The 17,935-nt window shown below is 47.8% G+C and overlaps 7 protein-coding genes across 7 annotated transcripts; 2 read left to right on the top strand and 5 right to left on the bottom strand.

Moving 5' to 3' along the window:
* Nucleotides 1-3,182: 3,182 nt before the first annotated feature.
* On the bottom strand, nt 3,183-5,287 carry N7466_008634 (FHA domain protein; the record flags this gene model as incomplete). Its single annotated transcript, XM_057168023.1, has 4 exons — nt 3,183-4,690; nt 4,754-4,886; nt 4,959-5,158; nt 5,266-5,287. The coding sequence occupies 4 exons, from the start codon at nt 5,285-5,287 to the stop codon at nt 3,183-3,185; spliced, it is 1,863 nt and encodes a 620-aa protein (XP_057018654.1).
* A 1,070-nt stretch (nt 5,288-6,357) lies between these two features.
* Nucleotides 6,358-8,511, bottom strand: tom70 (putative mitochondrial outer membrane translocase receptor (TOM70); the record flags this gene model as incomplete). Its single annotated transcript, XM_057168022.1, has 5 exons — nt 6,358-6,614; nt 6,681-7,154; nt 7,232-8,003; nt 8,068-8,147; nt 8,202-8,511. 5 exons carry the CDS (start codon nt 8,509-8,511, stop codon nt 6,358-6,360), a joined length of 1,893 nt encoding a protein of 630 aa, XP_057018653.1.
* Nucleotides 8,512-9,019: 508 nt separating this feature from the next.
* Nucleotides 9,020-9,835, top strand: N7466_008632 (Aminotransferase class IV; the record flags this gene model as incomplete). Its single annotated transcript, XM_057168021.1, has 1 exon — nt 9,020-9,835. The coding sequence occupies one exon, from the start codon at nt 9,020-9,022 to the stop codon at nt 9,833-9,835; it is 816 nt and encodes a 271-aa protein (XP_057018652.1).
* A 157-nt stretch (nt 9,836-9,992) lies between these two features.
* N7466_008631 (tryptophan--tRNA ligase WRS1) lies at nt 9,993-11,359 on the bottom strand (the record flags this gene model as incomplete). The annotated part of the gene is made up of 2 exons (XM_057168020.1): nt 9,993-10,902; nt 10,968-11,359. The coding sequence occupies 2 exons, from the start codon at nt 11,357-11,359 to the stop codon at nt 9,993-9,995; spliced, it is 1,302 nt and encodes a 433-aa protein (XP_057018651.1).
* Nucleotides 11,360-11,669: 310 nt separating this feature from the next.
* Nucleotides 11,670-12,573, bottom strand: N7466_008630 (uncharacterized protein; the record flags this gene model as incomplete). The annotated part of the gene is made up of 2 exons (XM_057168019.1): nt 11,670-12,454; nt 12,516-12,573. The coding sequence occupies 2 exons, from the start codon at nt 12,571-12,573 to the stop codon at nt 11,670-11,672; spliced, it is 843 nt and encodes a 280-aa protein (XP_057018650.1).
* Nucleotides 12,574-14,101: 1,528 nt separating this feature from the next.
* Nucleotides 14,102-15,230, bottom strand: N7466_008629 (uncharacterized protein; the record flags this gene model as incomplete). Its single annotated transcript, XM_057168018.1, has 3 exons — nt 14,102-14,505; nt 14,563-14,927; nt 14,989-15,230. 3 exons carry the CDS (start codon nt 15,228-15,230, stop codon nt 14,102-14,104), a joined length of 1,011 nt encoding a protein of 336 aa, XP_057018649.1.
* A 1,996-nt stretch (nt 15,231-17,226) lies between these two features.
* On the top strand, nt 17,227-17,686 carry N7466_008628 (uncharacterized protein; the record flags this gene model as incomplete). Its single annotated transcript, XM_057168017.1, has 2 exons — nt 17,227-17,240; nt 17,314-17,686. The coding sequence occupies 2 exons, from the start codon at nt 17,227-17,229 to the stop codon at nt 17,684-17,686; spliced, it is 387 nt and encodes a 128-aa protein (XP_057018648.1).
* Between the last annotated feature and the right edge of the window lie 249 nt (nt 17,687-17,935).

Raw genomic sequence — 17,935 nt, 5'->3', positions numbered from 1 at the left:
AGGGACAGTCGATCCCGTCCTCCGTGAACTAGATCGTGACGGTCCGCCCTTTTTTCAGGTTCACACAAAGGACGAGTTGTCAATGGTACATACTTGGTACCATCAGACTGCAACGGTGTCCCGGGTTGCGTGGCGGTTCAACAGAAGCAGTTCCACCCCAGGAAGAAAATAGGCCCATGCAGGGATGTTCCAATGGAAATATTCGGCCTTCGCAAATTAGAATTAGACCCAATGTTAAGCAGGTCGTTACCCAAACCGGGACTTCGTGTTTCCTAGTACATATATGCGGAAAATAAGTCCAAGCCTCATGGCAGCCACCACAGCCTTGTGTGACCTTTTTTTTTTTTTTTTGCTATGATTCAGTAGACACCCAGCATTGGAACGAGACCATGCCCCTGTCAAGAGATGCATGGAAGTGTGGCGAGGGGGAAAATAATCTAGATAGGGGAATAGTGTCATGTCGACTCGGGATTTGCAGTGTCCGAATGGGGAAATCCATCCACGGATACTTGCATGGAAGAAAGCGAGGATGATCTCATTTCCGAAAAGAACACGGATTAAGCAAAGATGATCTTTGTCAGATTTAGAGGCAGTGCTCACGAGTCCAACAGAATGCGCTTCCAGTTTGAGGCATGATAATCATTACATCCAGACGGAGTTAAGCGGGGTCAAAGATGCATACCGCATGAACTGCAAATCGAGGTGCTCAGCGGGTAGTTGGTATGCATCTAGCAACACAGATTAGATTAAGCAGGGGACGTCATTCGAGAGATCTGGGAACGTGCGTGGATTCGAGATTAGTGCAGGAGAGCGAGCTGGAGGGGCCTTGTGCGCCCCTCCATGTAAAAATTGCAGGGTCCCTCCAAAATGCATGTTGGATCTGTATGTACTAGTAGGATGCAAAGTGAGATGGATGGATTTCCTCTTGCTCATTGGTTCCCAAAAATCACTTCCGGAACAAACGGACGTGATGGTCGCGTAAATTAGTGTGCGTGAGCTTCAAGTTTCTTCCAAGGACCCAGAAAAGGGTTCCCCTGGTTCGAATCGTAATGTGGATGACCATGAGCTGCATATTGATTTTCTTTTACAGGAGAAAAAGAAACGAGGAAAAGAAAAAGAAAAAGAATTTGGGAAACGGTAAAATGAAAATAAACATGTTGCCTAGCAAATCGTGATGGGCGAATCACAAACCAAGGAACACGTCAAAAAGTCGTCCTTGTGGCCAATGGCATCATGTAAGGACTCGTCCATACGAGAAAGACACTCTGGAAGCGCCGTGGATGCGACATGGCAGATACCTCCGGTGTCCCGAGTGCAAGTAGCCGTTGAACACAACATTGAAGGGTTTGGGGGACACTAAAACACTAGGACAAGGCCCCGAGGAAAGAATCAATTATCGTTCTTTGTTCAATGTTGACGTCCACTGGCCTAATTTGGCCGATGGAAATGTAAGGGGTTCCTTGTAACCGTTGGAGGTTTTCGGTTGACATGCTCCAATGTTACCAAGTAAGATGGCTCAGCCATTGGCGTAGAAATGGGAATGGTTCATTGTTTTTTATTCTCCGCTTCAATGTTGCAGCTGTGCAGCCAGTCAGCACTCAGAAACGTGCCTGGATTCGTGGGACGATAAGTACGGAGTACATTAGCCTCAACCCGGTCTGCATACCGGCGCTTAAAAGCCGTTCTTGCATTTTTCATTGTCCATTTTCCATTTTCCATTTGACAGGTTGATATCTCCACAGGAACCGAAAAAATGGGACTTGGGCTTGTTCGACTGGGAAATGAGGGGTTGGATCTGTAGCCAGCCATTCTCCATCACGCGCTAGGCTCGGAATTTCAACGCAGACCGGAGAACATGAACTCACACTAGGATGTGGAGTGGGGCCAGGAGTGGAAATCCTCGAAAGGACTCGAAATTAAGAAAAGCACAGGAAGCGAGTCAGGAGTTCGAAATTCAGTGCAGGTTTCTTTTTTGTTCGACATGGTGTGACACTTTGGATTTGGCACAGGTGAAGTTCATTGCAAGACGGCAGAAACAAAGTGCCATCGCCAGTCAGCTGATATGGCATACCAAGGATTTAGCTGCAGCCCGATTGACGAAGTGGGCTCCAATCCTCTACTCCCTTTTGATTAACGGAAATTGCCCGATCTGATTCGATGTGGGAATGAGATTCGGGATTTTTTTAGGACCGCAGCTGACATTCAAACTAAATGATGAGTTCCTTGTTGTGGGTATACCGTATACCGCTCTTTCTTGTCCCCCTTGGAAATTCGGTGCTTCGGGGTCTTGTCTCGGGACTTTTCCAAGGAGCTGGATCAACTCGGATTTCGGACTTCACGGAGTGATGCTTACAGGGTATATTGGTGGATGATATGGTTTCATGCAAAGCGCACCTTGAAAGAGCTGTGACGAGCAGTTCCGTCGCGTGCAGTTTCCCAAATATTCTGATGCTCTTGACTTTTGGTTGTTAATTGCTGTGAGACCTGACTACTAATAAAGTCAAAAGGAGACTACATGAAAAGATTGATTGGAATGGATAGAATGACATCACATTTAATCTTTCGAATGGGACTGCAGGCCGAAGAAGCGTACCTGAGAGCAATGCATGGAATCCCGAGGCTGAGTTCTGAGCATGTCACGAGGCACATCACGCGGCACATCGGGATCAGACAGCAGGAAATTCCTAAATACCAATGAGATCTACAGAGTGACAGCACACCGAATCATTGAGTCATAAGGAATTGAATTCTGGCTAAGGACCATATCATGAGCAACGTAATACCATTCGACCAGGCATACTGAAGTCGACCCTGATAGCCAGTGTCGCATCACACAAGGAAAGAGGAAACAGCACAGCAAAGAGGGAAAGACAGCCATAAATAGATATCAAAAGCGAACAACCACCAAATCAACGCATGTAAACTCCTTGTCTCAAAAACTCCAATCTGGTCGTGAGACACCACAGGCCCACCTAAAAATCTCTAGTAGCCGAGAAGCTCAGAGGGAAAAAGATACTTTGGGAAAGCCTTCGCCACCAGTGAGAAATAGAAACGCCGAAGAAATACTGAATCGTGCACGGGTCATGTAGCTTATTCAAATAGGGGACAGAGAGGGGGGATGGCTGGAAGTCGCAAAGAAGCAAGGAAACGTGACTCGACAAAAAAACTGTAGAACCCGTAGCCTACTGGAAGTATTCAGCGGGTAAAGCTGCCAAAAGAGCTATGGTTCCAAGTCCACCCAACAATGCGCTGATGACCGCAGTAGCTGTGTAGGTCGCTAGGCTGGATGAGTGTGATGACTTGACTCGTTTGCTAGGGGGCTCAACCTCAGATAAGGCAGAGGTAATGGCAGTGGTAATTTCGGATTGTTGAATGGAGTTCAGGCTAGATTCCTGAGAAGATGCTGGAATAAGTTCTGGAATGGTTTCTGGAAGCTGGGCATCTTGTGTCTCCATTTCATGAGCCTTGCGCTTCAGAGACACTTTGGTTAAGTCATCCCAGCCACTTCCCCAATTATCCTCATTGACCTCTTTGTCAACAATATCAGTGCAGGAAAATGGCCCATCAAGATAAAAGCCTTGGCCACTAGGGAGACTCGGATAAGCTTGACGAGGGGGGACGTCAACTCCCTTGACCGAGCTTTGCACAGGTGTACAATTCAGCAGAGATTTGATGGGACACCTTGGGAATCGTACATGAAGGTCATGCAAGTCTGATGCATGATGCTTCACATCGTTAGTGGGGGGATTCAGCCCAGTTGAGTCACGCTTGAATTGGCTGAAACTGGATTGTGGCGCCGAATTGTCTGTAAAATACTTTGGAGGGAAGGAGGCCGGGTTCAAACTAGGCACATCCTTGCTGGGTGCACATACAGGCCACTGAGCCAAGAGAGATGGATCGATGAATTCCTTCTCGTTCTCATCTTCAACATATGATTCATCGTCCGAATTGTCGGACGCGTCACAAGCGGATTCAACATCGGAAGCAACCTTAGGCCAATCGACATCTGATGGACATTCCAAATCGGAGTCATAAGCATACCCAGCATCAGAAGGGGAGTCGGCATTGAGCTCGTCATGAGCTACAAACAAAGAAGTCTTGGATTTCTCCTGCTCGGCTTCGGCGTTAGAGTCATCTGACGAGGAATCCGAGTCCATCTCGGAACCGTCCTCATCTTCGTCACTCTCTTCCTCCAAATCCTCATCCAGCCCTCGGTCAACATTGGGGAACATGTCACCCTTGTATGATAACCAGTTCACTTTGTCGGGGTTCGGGTCATACACTGGGCAAGGCTCCAATGGTAGCATACCATTTGAAGGGGCGACACCTATCAGCTGGCGGGGCAGAAGTGGCTTCCTGGGATCTCCAGGATGGCAATCAACGTGCTCAAGGGTGTTAAGAATATCAGAAGAGGTGAGTGGAGGGGTGATCATGGCCGCAGAATCAGTTGTGGTCGAGATAGACTTCGGATTAGGGATTTCTTCCACATCGCTGTCGTCCTCAGGCACGCAGAAGGTGTTGGTTGAGGTATGGCGTGGAGCAGATGTGAGTACAGGCTGGTTTTTTTCGATATCTTGGGGAACATCTCTGCATAGAGGATCAGTATCGACCCGGGAAGACCAGTCCCAGGGAATGGCATACTGTTTGGTGAAGTCGACCTTGCAACGAACAACTAGAGCTGGGAAAACTTCTGCCAGAGATGTTAGCTGGATGTGGACTTTCACTTTTTACATATTTGGAAGACATTACACACCTTCACCACGTTCCACATCAACGCCGAATCGAATAACATCTCCAGTGAATACGGGGATCGCATCCCCGTGTCCCAACCGTTTATTGTTGAGCCAGGTACCGTGGGTCGAGCCGAGGTCTTCGATGTTGACATTCTACCAAGCATATACGTCAGTATTTCGGGACATAGAATGATAGATATTTTCAACAAGGATGGATCACAGTACCATCCCAGGCCCCATATGGAGTTCCGCATGGTCGCGGGACATGACACGAGACTCAAACCATCCATTATCTTGGTCGGGGATACGACCCTTGGCACCTCTCTTTGACGAGCGCCCGATGATGGCGGTATCTTCGATGGTAGTGAGAGTGATCTGACGAGTCAAGGTATCTTCCGCCCCCAGTGGGGCAAGAGTCACATTCGCTACAAGGCAACAACTGTGTCAGCAGATGGAAAAGAAAAACAGAAAAGAAAACAGTAAAGTAGTCCTGAAAGGAAATGTAATATGGGGATGAAGAAGAAGCACTCACCTAGGAGCTTGTGGTCGGACATGGTGACTGATTCTCAGAAGATGAGCTTATATGTTCATGAAGACCAAAGGATGCCGGCAGGTTACGGCGATAATGAAAGAATGATAGGAGAGCTTACCTAGCTGCCCAACACAAGCAAAAAAAGAGCCGTACCGCAGGAGACGTTAGATGACAAAGTCAAAGAGTATTTGGGTAGAGAAAGCCAGAGTACGGAGAGGAAATAGAAAGGGTGCGAGGATGAGGTAAGGAAAGAAAGAAAGAAGCGGAAGGAGGAAGAGGGGTAGGGATGATGAATCAGGTTGTCAAGACTTAGACAAACGAAGGGTCGGGACCTTTTGGAGAACCTTGGACCAACGCTTTAGCGAACCAAGACTCTAACACACCTCGAGATCTTTTTCCCTTTAATTCTTTCTTGAGAGTGAATAGGGTGAATAGAACTGTTAGATAAGGGTGATGATGATGCTATAGTCCAAGTGGGGCAGCATCTTATCGAAGTTGAGGATCATGTGGATTTCAAGTGGATCCTCTTCCCCTCAAAACAGAGACACCGCCAATATCCAGTCACTTATCACTTGAATACTTTACTAGTAGTGCCAACCACCAGTTATCGTATTCAATGTTTGAGGGAATAAATTCAAGCAAACAATTAAAGATCAGAAACGTTCACATTCAACCTTCTATGGTACACAGATTACTCTCCAACATGCAAGTTGGCAAGGACACAAGCCATGGCCCCAATTTGGACTTCCCGCTAGGCATCTCTCCCCGTTTATCTCCGCCCTGCAGCCCAAGATCAAGAACAATAAAAAACATAAAGTAGAACAGGGAATATGTCGGGGGTACTAAATACAAGCAGATAAAAAAAACAGCCCTGAGCACTTGTAAGAGCGAGGCGGAGTAAAGCCTTGAAGACTGGGACCATATAATCAGGGAAGTAGGCATTGTAAACCCCGACTTCGGATTTTGGGGAGAACAGGGCCAAAGTGAAGAAAAAAAGAGAAAAGGATAGGAGAGATGATGGTAGCATGAAAGAGAGGGGGGTGGAAGAGAGAGGGGGAGCAGACATTAATTTCAACAACCTCCTTTTTTTTTTTACATGGGAGGGGCACCACCCATACCACCGCCCATGGCACCCATGGCGTTCAGACGGGCAGCCAGCTGGGGGTACTGTTCTTGGACCTCCAACTGGGTACGAGTGGCCTCAGCGTAGGAGATGGCGTTGATGATCTCGGCCTCGGTGCGAGCAAGCTCAGCTGCGCGCTCAAAGTACTTGAGGGCCTGAGAGACCTTGCCCTGCTGGAGAAGCAGCTGGGCCATGGTGCCAACAGCAATATCACATTCGGGGTCAACTAAAATGGTAGTAGGTTAGAATGATGGAAAGTAAAAGGTGAGTTGATGTGAAAAGGTAAACGTACTGATCAGAGCCTTCTGGCAGAGGTTCTCGGCCTCCTGGAAGTCGTGCTTCCACTGGAACAGGGCAAGAGCCTTGTTGATGAGCGGCAGAACGTTGATGCCCATAGGCTTGCTCAGCTTCTCCATCTCGACGGCCTTGTCAAACTTCTCAATGGCCTCGGCGTAGTTCTGCTGGTCGAGCAGCAACTCTCCGTAGTAGTTGTAGACATCAGGAACCTCCTCAAAGTTCTTCACCGACCGGCGGAAAGTGGCCATAGCGGAGGCAACGGATCCCATCTTGTATTGGGTCACACCGAGCTGAATGTGGGAGAAAATAAAGGATCGGTCCAAGTCGATGGACTTCTGGTAGTCCTTGGCAGCCTCGGCAAACTCACCCAGAATGAAGTGAAGCTGGGCGCGGTGGTAGTAAATATCGGGGTCGTCCTTGTCGTGGTTGATCGCGAGTTCGAAGTCATCGGCGGCAGCCTCCTTGTTACCTATCAATCATCAATCAGTTAGTAAAATACTCTTTTTTTGGTCCATTGGGCAATTTCATTCCATTATGTTGACTTACCAAGCTCAAGGTGCAAGCTAGCACGCTTGATGTAGCTCTGCACCAGGGATGGCTGCAGCTCAACACTCTTGTTCAAGTCTTCCAAGGCGGAAGTGGCATTGCCGCCCAGGTATGTGAAGGTGGCACGCATGTTGAGAGCCAGAGCCTCGAATTCACCAAGATCACCAGTCTCGATAGCACTCTCGAAAGAAGCAGCAGCCTCCTCGTATCCCTCACCAGACTTCTTAGCCATGGCAACCAGACCCTTGCGCAGCAGACCCTTACCAGACTCCTCGCTCAACTCAGCGGTCTCCTCCAAGCCCTCGGGGAGAGGACGAGGACGGAAGCTCTGCAGGTAGTTGGAAACGAAAGTAGCACTGGGAAGCTTCTTGCTGCGGGCCTCGAGAATATCCTTGCTCTTCTTCTCGGCAACCTTCTTCAGCAGGCGCTCCAGGGCGTTGCGGCTGACGTCGTTGGAGAAAGCATCGATAATGCAGCTGGCAGTGAAGTCGAGGAGGGCCTCGCTGAACTTTCCGAGGTGCTCGTAGGCAATGGCCCGGCGGTTCAAAGCCTTGACGTATTCACTGTCCATGGCGAGAGCAGCGCTGGTGTCCTCAACGACCTTCTCCCAATCCGACTGGACGTTGTAGCAGGCGGCGCGGTTCGAGTAGAAAACGGGGTCAGGCTTGCAGATAATAGCCCGGCCATACAGATCAATGGCCTTGGGGTAATCCTTCAAGCCGTAAGCCTTGTTACCAGCGGCCTTCAGCTTCGCCGCGTATTCCTGTCGTGTCTTGAATCCAATGTCAGTATATCCTCCGATGGCAAAGGGGGCTCGAACATCATTGGGAACGTACCTCCTCGGAGAGCTCACCAACGGTGGCTTCGTCAACCTCGGGCAACTCCTCAGGCTCGTCGGATTTCTTGGCAACAGGCTCTGGTTATGATGTCAGTTGCCTAGGTTCAATCATATGATGCAGTGGACACAAACCATCCTGAACAGAAGCGGGCTTGGCCTTCTTCTCCTCCTCGGCCTTCTTCTTCTCTTTCCGTCGCTGGGTCTTGGGCTTCTTTTGCGCAGGGGGAGAAGGCTTGCTAGAGTCGGAGAGGTAGTAGACAACTCCGGCGCTGGTGACGACAACAGCGACACCGGCAATGGTGTAAACCAAAGCCTTATTTTCGGACACCCATTTCGACACGCGATCCCAGACGGATGAAGCACCTGCTGGTGGCAAAGTCGCAGTGTCCAGCACCACGTTTTGGGTGGGTGTAGGTGTAGGTAATGGCGACACGCTTGACATTATGTGGGCAGGAACCGGGCTCGGCGACCGATGCTATTTAAGTCCTGAGGTTCTTATAAGGGGCGGTGAATTAGCAATGGGAATAGAATGCGATGTTGATGATGATGAAAGAGGAAACTTACCGGTCTTTAAAACGCCTAAAACGGGAAGTGTGAGATAGGGAGAATGATGGAGCTTTGGAGGAAAAGTCAAGAACTCGACGATCGCGTTGCGGCCAATCACGCGCCGCATGACGGTACCTTCTCCACCGTTTGAATACCACAACTTCGGCTGCACCGGGAAAAAAAGGGATGCGCCCGTTATTGAAACTTTCGTGCTGCTCGTGCATTCTTTACTTTTCCAATCCATTCGAAGCTCTTTTCTCCAATTTATTTCCAGTCTTCTCTTTCACTGTTCCCTTTCGCCAGGGAAAATTAATTACTGGCGCGTGAGGCAGAATCACAACTAACCGTCAAAGCCTGCACATTATTAATTGTTATACATCAAGAGCCATTGTCAATTCTCCACAATGTCTTCGAATTTGTTCGTGGTCTCGCATGAAAATCCTGAGAAGGAAACGTTTGACCTCTTCTCGTCGTTTCGCTATGACCCAGACCTTCCAAGTGCGGCCCTTCAACACCCAGAGAGCTTTCCCGAACCATTGGACTCGCCCTACTACCTTCTGGCCTACCAACAAGATCGAATCATAGCTGCTGCCCGCCATTTCAATTGGAATGGGGTATTCGACGATGGACCGGCATGGATGAATGGGGATCCGAAAAGCCTGATCAGATTCCTGAGCTGGCGAGTTCCCGACAAATCTCGACCGTGGCGATTGAAGCTCGTTTTGCAGCACAATGGCCATGCATTCTGCGAGTTTTCAGAGACAGGACCAATGGATCTGGATAACTTCTTCACGCCCGATTTACACAAAAACACAAGCTCGACTGTTTGGCGGGTTTGGGTGGACACAGAGCGTACAGAACCGTCCGATTTCACGACACACAAGACCACAGCCCGAGAGAGCTACACCCGTGCTCAGTCCCGGGGTCAAATTAGTCCCGGTGCCAAATCAGAAGAGCTTCTCACGGTGAATATGGATGGGGAGATCATGGAAGGGACTATCACTACTCCGTACTTCCGCCGCGGCGCTACTTGGGTCACTCCGCCACTGAAGTCTGGCGGTAATGCTGGCACAACTAGAAGATACGCATTGGAGCAAGGTTTCTGTACCGAGCAGGTGGTTAGTGCCTCAGAGCTGGTTGATGGAGAGGAGTGTTGGCTAAGCAATGGGGTACGAGGATTTATGCGTGGAAAGATCTCTCTGAGCTCCCCATCGCAATAACCGGCAACCACCCTTCGTATGATTATGAGATGTGTAGATGAATGTAAAAAATATAGAAAATGCATTGAGTCCGTCGTGACGCTGAAAATCTTTTGCCAAGTCTTTTCCTTCGTTTTTTAAAAAATATGTTCTTCGTACTCTCAGCATTGGTAGCCCTCTATTTCTTTTCGGCTACCACAGGGTTGGGGTTTCCCTTCCACTCAAGAGTACGAGGGAGCATGTATTGAGCCACAATCTCATCAGTGACCTTAGCCCGACGCTCCTGGAACCCAGTCACGTACTTCTGGATCTCAGCGATACAGCGCTGCTTGATCTCACCGGTCATCATCTCACCCTTCTCATAGGTGGTGCGGATGTTCTCGAGCTCCTCGTCATCCTCAAGGAAGAAAGTCAAGTACTGGAAGGGCACATCGACCTTGCTGTTACCACCATGCTCGCGGTGCAACTCAGCAGTGGCACCACCACCAGAGAAAGCAAACTTGTTGATCTTGTTCTTGATCTTGTTGGGAGTGTCGTTCATGAAAATGGCGGAGCTGTCCACACTGGCAGACATCTTGGAGCCCGGTCCTTGGAGGGCAGGCAAGAAGACGGAGTGGATGAGCGATGGCTTTTTATACTTCATCTTCTCGGCATGCTCACGACACTGGCGGAAGTAGGGGTCTTGATCGATAGCGCAGGGGATCAGGCAAGGAATCGAAGAAACTTTCTTGAAGTCGTTACCAAAGATCTGGGGGAAACTGGTGGCAAAGGCCGTGGCAGACTGAGTGGCGCAGAAGTGGAACTCTCCAATGTTGTTGCTGTCGTTGAATCCAAATGTGCCACGGATCTGGTTGATGGTAATGCGCTTGGCCATGCGGCAGATGTTCTCGTAGAATGCGCCACCAACGAAGTCGAAATCACTGAAGATAAACGTCTTCTTCATATCAAACCCGACAGCAATAATATCCTTGGCGTTGGCCTTTGTGTACCGCTTGGCATCCTCAATCTCGATCTTTGCAGAATGCATGTACTTCTCATCGTCAGTCATCATGATCACAAGGGGAACATCGAAAACGTCCTGGAGCCACCTAATTCAATCAATTTCGGTTAGTTCCCTGACTATCAAATTCGAATACGGCCAGGGAAATCATACTTGGTGAACTCAAACGGCACAGTGTGTCCCACGTGCATGCTGTCACTGCTCGGTCCACGGCCGGTGTATAGATAGAAAGGCTGGCCCTTCTCATGACGGTCGAGGATCTTGGTAAGATCGCGGTGACTGAACACGATGCCACGGCGCATGAAACGGTGGGGTCGGTGGCCTGTAACCTTCTCGAAGCGCGCAAGAATATCGGGAGTTAAAGGACTGGCTCCGAACTGCTGCACCAACTTGTCATAATCGACAGGGAGCAACTTTCCGGACTCATCCACACCACCGGAAACATCAAAGGGTGTCACGATTTGGCCAGTAGACTTGGGTACCGAGGCCTGTTCGGCAAGGTTCAGGCTGGTGAGCGCGGGGGGTTGACCTGGTTCGTCCGCCATGATGTGTGTGGTAAACGAAGACTTCTAGCGCGTAGAAATGGTTAGTATGGCCCTGATAAGATCTCAAGAATTCCTTACTTTGTGGGGTATATTGAATTGACTTGAAACTACAGCGAAATTCTTCTGCCCCTCGCGGGCACGATCGTCGGATGAGTCATGCAGCTATCAGTATGCACTCCGATTGGACGATACCAAATGTCACATGGTCACCCCGCACTATACGATAAACACGCCAGAATATTTCATGCATCAAGCAGCATTTCTTCTTTATTTGCTAATTTAGATGTTAGCTTCGTGAGAAATCATATTATCATGACTCCCAACCCCAAGTTTTTCTCAACTTCTCACCCAACGCGTTCGATGGCCAGTAGTTGATATCTCGTACAGTATTCATCACAATATCCATCAAAGCGTCCTGCTCTATGCGATCAGTGAACCGGTCTCCACATATCGCAATAGAGAAACAGGCAGTCAAAAGAGCTGTGGGCTCTTGACGATTGGAAAGTGCGATTCCACAGATGTCTAAGACTGCAGATTTGAGCTTGGTATCTATGGACTGCATTGCACTTTTCTGACCAGGTCCAATTCGCGCGACAGTTGGATTGTAAGCGGTTATCATGATATCTACGAGGCCAACGCTTTGCGCTGCAACAACATGACAATCTTTCAGGAACCATTTTTGGGGAAATATGAATCCGGTCCCTTGGTCCAGCTGATCAGAATATATTGGGGAAAACGCAATGGGTCGCGTTTCCAACCACCGATTATAGAGCGCCATCAATTCATCATATCGTGGGCGGGTTTGCTGGCGTTGACCGTCGTAGCAATACTGGATGATACGGGCAGCTATTATTAGCAACCGGTTCACTATAACGTGGTCGGGTGCTGGATCCCAAGAGAGGTAGGCATCACAAATTTCAAGTGGAAGGCGGAACGATCGCTGTTGAGAGAAAGCCATGTGAAACTCTTGGCGGAAGCCAACCCAGAATGCAGCACATCGGAGCCCCGAAGATGCGAGTGCTAGGCTTGCCTGGGCCTCAATGAAAACTTGAAGGCCTCGGGTAGCAACATCACTGGGGGTATCGATAAACGGCGCTGAATCAATCATGTTAGCAAAAGCTAAAATGAGTCACCCAAGCAAGATTTCCAGCCTTACAGTCTAGCTCTTCATAAAACCGAAGAACCACTGCAGCTGCCAGTAGATTCTCATCCATAATAGCATCAGACTCATTGGCAAGAATCCTTAGATGTGTGATACATCGGCTATGATAGTCCAGAACAGCTGCTTCGCTAATTATCAACTTTTCCCTGAGGCCTAGCTGCTTTGCCTTTTCCCTTTGCTTGTGCTCCGGCAATGTTGTAAAATGTCTCGCAGATGCCGAAAGAACAGCATTGAAAAGAGGCGGGCAATATCGCACTCGTTGAGGTACAGCCACCGCAAAATGTCGTTCAGGATCGCATAAATCAAACTAAAACGTCAGCAAATATTTCAGCCCTGCAAAAGTTCGAATGAAATGATAAACCGCTCGTACCCATTTTGCTAGCTCCTCTACGAAATATCACAGTAGAAAAGCCTCTCCAAGATTGACTTGATATAGCAGATCGGGTCCTTCTCGCTGCGGCAATGGCAATGACTGCATAATTGATATAAGTAATGCGCCCTGAAATGTTCGTTATGTAGATAGCTCCCTAGGAAGGATTACTGAAGGTGGGTAGTTTCATTGGGAGTACTCACAATAGGGTCTATTTGTCTGTGGAAAGACAGTTCCCAGTCTGGCGTATCATTGGGGGTGCCCCTTACAAGGGAGCTCTGAGGGCCTTGACTATGAACTTCAGGAGAGGCACTCTGAGCAAAGCTGCTGCTTGCCTGAGGTTCGATGTATTTGAGTGTCTCATCGATGTATTGAAATTCTGTTTATAAAAGAAAGGTTAAGTCCATTGTTAAACGAAGGATATGGATGGAAAAGAAAGTCAAGAAACAAACGCACCTAGTGGTGGTTTAAACAACTGTTGTGCAGTCGAAATGTTGCGAAACCGCAATTTAGGCTGCTCTTGACGAACACAGTCGCGTCTGGCTTTCTGACAACGTGTACAGCGGGGCTTGGCGCCATCACCTAAAGCTCTGTCAGAAATGATGTTCTAGGCACGGATGAACGGATAAGTAAGCTTACATTTTAAATGATCTCCTAGATTGACAGTGGAAGTCAGTTCTGGATCGGCAGGGTGGTCGCTTCCCACATACTGCGGCAATTGTCACTATACGCGTGAAGTCGTGATTATTAGCGTGTTCCCAAGCAAAATGACTTTCTTCAAAGCTATGCTTACCAGGGCTTAGACCTCGGGGTCATTGCCTCACTCAGAGGTTGATGTGGCTAATCTCGCCGAAGTCGATGCTCAAAGGTGCAAGCCCCGACGCGTCGATTGTGGAATGTTGGCGATGGATCAGCTGACCTGCATATAAATATAATGATACTACTCAAGTGCTACCACAAAGACTTTGAATACTTTCTATCTAACGTATTTACTAGTAGAATCGACCGGTCTAGATTAGGCTCGTGGTATTCGTGCAAATTACCCCGCATCTGGGACCTGGGCATTACGAATGACGTTGTATTGGCGAATTAAAACTGATGTAATTCGCATACTGGAAAAAACAAGTAACCCAGAATAACATTGAAGGTCAATTTATCATGTTCGTCTAGTGCGCTGATCCATGTTAAAAGATCAAATTCCCTCTCAATTCTAGAGCCCATCGTCTGGAGTCCAAATCTTGAACCATCTCTTATCAGCATTTGGATCACCCTTCTCGTAAAATCTTAGATCCGTACTTAAACGAATCCGCCCTGTTGAGTCTTCATTGCGTCCACTGGCATGAATACTATATGGGTCATGGAACACCACATCGCCGGCTTCATAGCTGGTGACTAGCCATTTGTGTATCCCATGAGCAGAGTGCATCTCCTGAAATTCCTGAGGAGAATGTGAAATCATGCCTCCACCAACAACCATATTCACGTTGAATGCCGAGATGCGCTCCTCCTCTGTCATGAATTCTGCGCGGTTGTTATATTCATCTTCGATTGCGCGACCCAGAGGCACAGAGTTCTCTAGATAGCAAAGACCTCCGCCGTTAATAGATATGTCACCTAAATGCAGTCAATAAAACTTGGATGGTGATCAATGAATAGGAAGAGTATGCTTACCAATGGGAACCCAGGCCGTCAGAAAGAAGCCATCGCCGCCTCTCAAGAACAGCTTATCATAATGTATACCCGTTCCCTTACCAAATGGCACGTTATGCCGTAACATAGTTCGGTCTAGTATTTGATGATCTTTCCAATCCATGATTTTTGTAATGAATCCTGTCAAGGACGGATGCTCGACAAAAGCTCGGTATTTCAAGTTCTTGTGGGCATCGATGAGAATCTTCTCTTCTCTCTGATCCGCGGGTAGTCCATTTCCACCAATACCCTTGTGTGAGTCTGGGTCGGATGAAGAATTGAAAATGCCGTCTCGGGGAGATGATCCAGGTTCTAGGAAGGAGGTTGACAAGTATTGGCCGAAATAGCTAGAGACGTCTAGTCAGCATCCTAATAGTACATGGAAATTTAAGCTGAATGTTGGCATACTTCTCTCGTGCATCCAAGACATCATCACGGGGAATTAGCCCTTTGACAAAGAGGTAGCCATCCTGTTTGAGACGCTGCCTCATCTCCCTGATAGGCATCGTTACAGGCGTGGGGCGTAAGAATCCGATCTTTTCAGTAGAGACTCTTCCTCCATTTTGGCCCAACCCTTCAGGTAGGCTTTCCTGAATAGAGGCATTCAAGACTGGTGGAGGGACCGGTAAGTAAGTCGCTGCTGTTGCCATGATTAGTTATGGGTCGGACTGGGTGTAAAGAGGAAGAAGAAGAATGAATTCCTGACAGGCGCTGACTTAAATTTCTTCACGTCCAGATGACATCTGACCGCATACTACCTCAAGGTCTGTGTTCTCGACATCTTCTCGTTTGGATAAACACGACACCAATCATATTCGCACAATATTGTCAAGAGGGGGCAGCATGGACAATTTATACTCCACATGTCGGTTCGATCCGTGGTACACTAACCGTTTTCATCAATAAATTCGCCGAATTTTGACTTGTTTGGGATTCAGCTCGGCGAGCCTAACTGCTCTAGGAAGGCAATTCCCCATCTATGCTTAAAAGTTAAAAGCTAGCAAATCATCGGCAGTTCATATCTATCACAAATGCGGGGGACACTATCAAAATGTGTAAAATTTGAACTGACGACCAAATATGTATACATCTGCACATTTTAATTCGATATTTCCATAAAAAGAAACCTACATAATTAAATCCTCTGTAAATATTGAAATACAATCTCGCGGATTTCCTGCCGAACCCAACTGCACTTTAATATAAATAACCACATTGGCTAGTAGGTGTTTGCCTAGTTTTGTTGAATATTTCAAGTTACATAACAGCCATGCCGCTTGCATTTGTTGGTGGTCTTCTTGTCTCTTGCTCCTCACGGACCCCGGCATGAGCATATGTCATTCAACTTTGAATTCAACTGGTGTTGCAAGAAATCTAACATTGAACTTTGGCGACATGCATGTGCATGTGAATATATATTCAAATGTTTATTAAGATGGTATAAACCTACATATAGGCTCCCACCTCAGTTTCCAGACTTGACAACAGGAGGGCTCAAGATACGGTTGATGATAGTCACCCCTCAGGGCTTCAACCTTCAATGTTGGACACATGTGCATCTGGAAGCACTTGAGTTGAACAGCACAACCTCAACCCGAGATACCCTTGAATTCCACCGGTCTCGAAGTCTGGATGCACTTGTGGATTTCCAAGCTCTGGGAGTTGGTCCACGAACCAGTGCCTGGTCTATACATGTGCATGAATCTACCTACATAAGTTCCGGGAGTCCTGGAGGTTCCAGATGCATGTGTCATCAAGACCTGGGCAGCCCTCTACCTTGCCTAGGTGATTACCTACTACCTAGGCCCTAGGTATAGGAAGTTCACTGTCAAGGTCAGCGAGAAAAAACTTATTTGAAAAATAGTAGGTGAAGTTCCTTCCGGGCCAAACAACCTTAGAAAGAACAAAAGAACCAACGCGCCAGGTGAGCAGCTACGAGCCCCTCCATTGTTTCTGATATTCCCGCTCACTCAACACATGCATTCGAAAGTTCCTAAAATAGCAAGTCTATTTATGGAAAAGGGTTCAGAAGTCCCTCCAGATGTCTGAGACCAAGCAACCTTGGAAGAACGAGAACAATAACCTTATAGTGAAAAACGACACGACTCCCGATCCAATGCTCATGTCCCTCAATCCATGTGTTGTTTCTTGGGTCACTAAAAGGTCCTAGGATGGCATCTCTCTTAATCCATATCAAAAACTGTCAAGGTAGAACAATAATATATTCTTCCAACATTGAAGGTTCGAAAGGTAAGTGAAGTTCCTCTATGGCCAACCTTGGAAGCAACGCTAATAGGCATAGATCAAAGTGTCTATTGTTCGAGCTCTCTTTGCGCAAATTTGCGTCGTTTTTTGGCGCACGGGCCCGCATGTTCTTCTTTGATGGTGAACGAGTGAACGAGTGAATAGGAACAATGGTTCAATGTTGTGGTAAAAATTTACCGTATCTCAATGTCGTTCATTCAATCTTCACCAGAATTATGGACATGAATATCTTCCTTTTGTCAATCCTGCTTTCTTCTCTTTGCAACCCTCGAACCCGAGAGCCTGAACATTCACACATGAGTTGATCCTTTCTACGATTCTCACGTCAACTTTCCTCCTCTCGACTCATTTGATCAGACTCCCAACTGTGCAAATTGTATCATGGCTCTGATCTGGTAAGCAGTCATCAGTTGAAAACGAAGACTTTGAAAAATACCCGAGAAGAGATTACTAACAAATAACTACTAGGAAACAACCTAGCGTATCCTGCCAGAGACATCAGATAGAATTTTATGCCATCCAGCCAATACTTGAACACCTGCAGAGTGAACATGGATTGAACTTCCTTGTGCAAGTCGGGAAATTCAATCCTTATGTTACCAACGAACCCCCTCACAATCTGGCTGCTGGGGCAAATGAGTTGCAGTTCTTCTGGCTCTGCACCTCGTGTAAGGATCACCACAGCAAACAAGAGATGTGGTGGCATCTTTGGGAGAAGCATTCGAAGTTGTTTGTGGACTTCGATGGATTTGAGAAGGATGGGTATACTTTTCTCTCGTGGATCACTTATTATCAAGGCATGGTCATTAGTCAACACGAAACAGCCCCAGGAGCCATTTGAGGTCGATAAACCTGTGCTACGCCTCCCGATCCCGACTATTCCCCCCGTCGTTTGCTGCCAGATGGCGCAAAATCCCCCAAGGAACGAACATCCCTGATGTCTTCTTTAGCATGATATATACATGCATGCATGGATGTATGATATGGTGATGAATCAAGAAATCGGGACTGGACAATATCCTCCCAGTCAGAGACCGATCGGCCGGGACGTGAGACTTCGCCAAGCAGGTAGGGAACTTGGGCCTTTGTG

This window comes from Penicillium verhagenii (genome assembly GCF_028828195.1).
Source record: "Penicillium verhagenii strain IBT 33310 chromosome Unknown utg000008l_segment0_segment0, whole genome shotgun sequence".
Taxonomy (NCBI): domain Eukaryota; kingdom Fungi; phylum Ascomycota; class Eurotiomycetes; order Eurotiales; family Aspergillaceae; genus Penicillium; species Penicillium verhagenii.
Note: the sequence above shows the minus strand (reverse complement) of the source record. Positions and strands in the feature narration are given on the sequence as shown.